At 44.9% G+C, this 5,041-nt stretch overlaps 1 protein-coding gene across 1 annotated transcript; it reads left to right on the forward strand.

The window, feature by feature from the left end:
• Positions 1-1,060: 1,060 nt before the first annotated feature.
• LOC306704427 (protocadherin 8) lies at positions 1,061-4,493 on the forward strand (the record flags this gene model as incomplete). The annotated part of the gene is made up of 4 exons (XM_079170778.1): positions 1,061-3,424; positions 3,565-3,635; positions 3,880-4,013; positions 4,144-4,493. 4 exons carry the CDS (start codon positions 1,061-1,063, stop codon positions 4,491-4,493), a joined length of 2,919 nt encoding a protein of 972 aa, XP_079026904.1.
• Between the last annotated feature and the right edge of the window lie 548 nt (positions 4,494-5,041).

A 5,041-nucleotide genomic window follows, 5' to 3' on the forward strand; every position in this document is an offset into this window, starting at 1 on the left:
CAATATTTACATGAATAGGTATTGTATTGAGAAAATAATAAAGAAATACATATTTATGGGTTTGGGTTTTATTGCTCTGAAGTAAGGCTTTTGATGAGACTGTAATGACAGTGATGAGACTGTGATAATATACATAATGATAATATGAATAACAATGAAAGTCAACAGGCACTACAATCATCCATAATTATATGTTTTCTCCAATTTCCCATTTTGCATTTCCTACTGCTTTTATGTAACTAAGTACATTATTAAATACTTTACAGAAATACCTTTTTAGGTATGCTGCCATAGCAGCTGACAGCAATAGTTACTAGTTGACTGCTAGATAGATGATACAGTAAAGAAATGACACAAAGGCAAAGATTAAATTACCCAGAGCAGTCATTTTGCATATGTTGATACTTTATGTACATTTTGTTGAAACTGAGTATTTCTACATTGTGGTATGAATCATGCCTTACATTTTTTAGAAGTGTAACTATATTTAAGGTACCATTGGTGCTCATGAGAGTGACTACAAGAGGTGTTGTGAGCCCTTGTTTACTCTTGCAGCAGTTATCAGCAATTATAATCTCATTGACATCTCAATCTCCCTTTTTTTTCTCTTCCACCCCTATTGTATCTCACTGATAGACACAACTAATCAATTATTCAGACTTTCAATAGATAGACCTCAGCTTCCTCTGATGACACTGTAGTCCTATTAGAGACCCCTAATTTATTATTTCAGGTAATTAAATGCCATGTGCAGATTTATTTAAGTCACACTGATTTATCAGACAGATTAAAGCCACACACTGAGTTCATCTAATAAACCATTTGCTCCCACAAAAGTGATCAGCAGTTTGCTGCAGAGACAAACGTTCCCCTGTTGGTGCATGGACCACTGGAAGGCCATTGGTCGATGGGGGCAGGCTATTTGCATATACCGGGGCTTAAAGTCCCACAGCAAAGTCAGAGTTGAACACAGTTGTGATTCGACCTGACATAGCACAGGTGGTGGATTGTTTGCATCGTTTATGACTTTTTTTTTAGCTCCACTTTGTAACCCTTCGACATGGGATTTTGCAAGATGACAGGGATTGGGCTGTGCACGGTGCTCTCTTTATTTTTACACTCGGTTCAGTGTACAACTACAAGGTATTTCACCTACGAAGAGGATGCACCCGGAACGGAGATAGGCAATCTGTCCCAAGATTTAAAGATTGATCCAGCTGATGACCCAGACACCTCGTTCCGCTTCATGCAAGAAAACAACTCTTCGGTGATTGACATGAGGGAGATTGACGGACTTCTGAGTGTGGCGGACATAATTGACAGAGAGCAGCTCTGCCCCAGGTCTCCGCGCTGCTTCATCGCCTTCGACGTCGTGGCCTTCTCCAAAGAAAAGTTTCAACTCATCCACGTGGAGGTGGAGGTAAAAGATATCAACGACCACTCTCCTCGTTTCCTGCGGAACGAGACAACGCTGGAGATAGTGGAGAATGTCCCGCTGGACTCAAGATTCCCGCTGCAGATTGCTCTCGACCAGGACGTGGGTGGAAACTACATTCAGAGCTACAACATCTCTGCCTCCAGGCATTTTACCGTGGAAGTGCGCCATCGGGATGATGGAGTGAAGTTTGCTGAGCTGGTGCTGGTGAGGGAGCTCGACAGGGAGGTGGAGGACTTCTTCACGATCGAAGTCACTGCTACTGACGGAGGAGTGCCTGCAAAGTCCGGGTCAATGGTTGTGAATATCAGCGTGCTGGACTTTAATGACAACAGCCCGACGTTCGAGCACGGCTCGCTGACAGTTGAGCTGAATGAAGACTCCCCGGTGGGTCACAGAGTTCTCAAAGTGCATGCTTTTGACCCCGACGACGGGGTCAACGGGGAGGTGACGTACGCGTTTGCTGACGGGCTTTCGGCAGAAGCCGGCCGGCTTTTCCACGTCGACCCTCATTCCGGGGACGTGACTTTAAAGGCGCTGGTTGACTTTGAGAAAAGGAGGTCATACGAGCTGAACATCAGAGCCTCAGATTTAGGCGCAAACTCTGTCCCATCCAGCTGCAAAGTTGTGGTAGATATCGTGGACGTGAATGACAATGCCCCTGAAATCAGCATCAAGCCGATGACTTCCAGCAGTGATGGAGTCGCCTACATCACAGAGGCTGCAGCTACGGAGAGCTTCGTGGCTCTGATCAGCACCTCGGACAGAGACTCTGGCTCCAACGGGTACGTGCGCATCAGCCTGCTCGGGCACGAGCACTTCATCCTCCAGCAGGCATATGGGGACTCCTTCATGATTATCACCAGCACTACTTTAGACAGAGAGAAGATCCCAGAGTACAATTTGACCGTGATTGCAGAGGACCTGGGAAGCCCACCCTTCAAAACTGTCCGACAGTACACCATCCGTGTGACGGATGAGAATGACAACCCCCCTCTCTTCAGTAAGTCACTTTTTGAAGTTTCAGTCCTGGAAAATAACATCCCAGGTTCATATGTAACCACCGTTGTCGCTCGCGATCCTGATGTGGGTAAGAATGCCAAAGTTTCTTACAAACTCATAGATGCAGAGGTGTTAGGAGGCTCTCCAGTGTCCACTTATGTTTCTGTGGATTCACTCTCAGGGTCTTTGTACACTTTGAGGTCTTTTGATTATGAAACCCTTCAGCAGATTGAGCTAGTCATCCAGGCTGAAGACAGAGGTTCCCCCTCTCTTTCAAGCACATCAACAATCAGAATTAAAGTTGTGGATCTGAATGACAATTATCCATACTTCACCTTCCCCGTCCTTGTGAACGACTCTGCTGATATCCCCCTGCCTTTTAATGCACCTGCTGGCTATCTTGCCCTTCGCGTCTCAGCGGAAGACGAGGACGAGGGAGTGAATGGCGAGCTCTTCTACCAAATTGTACAAGGTGACCCACAGCTCTTCACAATGAACAAAGACACTGGAGAAATTGCTTTGAAACAATGGCTGACATCTGAAATCGGAGACGTGCTGGAAATGAAAGTCGCCGTGAGCGACAATGGCAGATCCCCGCTCGGTAGCAGTGCCACCATTAGGTTTGTCGTCTCAGACACGCAGCCCTCTGAAGACCAAGTCGTCATTGTGTTGCGGTCAAGCGATGAAGAAGGCCCCGGCTTGGATGGCTCGCTAATTGTCATTATTATGCTCAGCGGGGGCTGTGCATTGTTGCTGATTGCAATAATGGTTGTCGTTGTGTCATGCAAACTCAGCCGTGGCGGGAGAAGCCGCGGCTCCAAGAGAGAAGTGTGTCGCAGCATGTTCGAGGGAAGGCCCATGCCCATGCTCGGCTCAACAGAACCAAACATATACACCGGACAACGAGGCTTCTTCCACGAGAGAACCTCCTCGTCTCTGGATAATTCCTGCATGTATGAGGAGAGGACTGGGGACTCAGAGACAAAGGTGAGTCAACTACAGGAGTGTTTTTTTTTTCATTTTGATCTCTTAATTTCATATGCATATGATGTTCCCGAGTGCTGCCTTGATCTTTGTGCCAGAAATGGAAACTGAGCTCTCTGCTGTCATTCTGTTTGTTCTCTTAGATGTTCCTGCCCTCCAAGCATTTCCAACCAACATCTGTGTGGCAAGGTGACAAATACTGCTTGCAAGTGAGGTAAGACAACTAAATGTAATTTCTTTTCTCAGATAGGATATGCTTTATTCACAGTCAAATCTGACTGAACACAGAGGGTACTTAACATGCACCATGCATGCATTGTGTTGCTTGTGGCATTCCTGTGGAATGAGGTTAGATGGGAAGGACAGACACGGGCCTTGTATGTGAAAAAAACACGTCAATAATCAAGCTAATGTGGTGCAGTGGGGGCTCATACTGTATCTGCTGATTGTATTTGCAGTGGCATTGGCAACAGCGACCAGCTGAGCGTAAAGGACAGCGGCAAAGGGGACAGTGACTTTAACGACAGTGACTCTGATATCAGTGGCGACGGAGGCAAAAAGAATTTCAGCACCTTCCAACCAAGGCTTAAATGTAAGTCTTCTTCTCTCAAGATTTGACGATACACATTACTGAGTTAAACATAAATATTCACCAGAATAAATGTGGTTTCTAATTTCTGCATCGAACAATTTCTCATCCTTATTTTTCATTTTGATTTCAGGTTCATCCAGCACTGCTAACAGCTTGTCTGGGGACTGCCAAAGCACTTACTGTGCAGTACCACCGCAGAGCTTCAGAGGCCCCAGAGACAATGCATACACCATAGGATTCTCCCCAGTACCAGTCTTCAACATTCCTCATGGCTATCCTGACTTTTGGAAGGACTCTGGTTATGGCACAAATCGCCCAATATTGAGAAGCAGCATGCAGACCTTCTCCAAGACCGGGACCCTCCCGTCTTACTTCCCTCAGCAGCAGCGTGAGGCGGGTGTTGGAGGTGCTGAAATCCACAACCAGAGTCCAACTATTGTTACTGTGGCTACAGCATCAGAGGTTGCCACTATCTTTTAAAAGCTGTGTTGATAAGCTAATCGAGATGTACCTCGAGGATGTAAATATTTGAAAAAACTGGTTATTGCTATGAAGTTAACAGGTGTACATATTTTCTTTCAGTTGAAAGGAATTATTATAAAATGTATTATGTCTATTCATGTTACATTATTTTAGTTTATTGTATTCTAATATTTGCCCAATAAAAGTCTTATTGAAATCATAAAAAGGTCGTATATTTAACAACTTTCTCGAATATGATTTTACTAATATAGCGAGCTCAAACAATAGCTCTATTTAACTGAGAAATATTGCATTTTGAAGATTAGTTATCATTCCCTCGCTAGTTGAAACGAGTCTGAATTTGTAAACACGTAGAACTCTCCCTCCAGTTTGAATCTACATGATCAAGACTCCAGTCAGTGATGATCAGATGCAAAATCTCAAGCTGCTGCATTACCTGGGAGACTGCCTTTGAAGACTCCTAGGTTGCTGGTTGAGTTTCTTGCATGCAAATGAGAGAGCAGAGCTGTGAGTAGAGCAAGTGGAAAATAAAGTACCATTAAACC

Source organism: Pholis gunnellus (genome assembly GCF_910591455.1).
Source record: "Pholis gunnellus genome assembly, chromosome: 12".
NCBI classification, from domain to species: domain Eukaryota; kingdom Metazoa; phylum Chordata; class Actinopteri; order Perciformes; family Pholidae; genus Pholis; species Pholis gunnellus.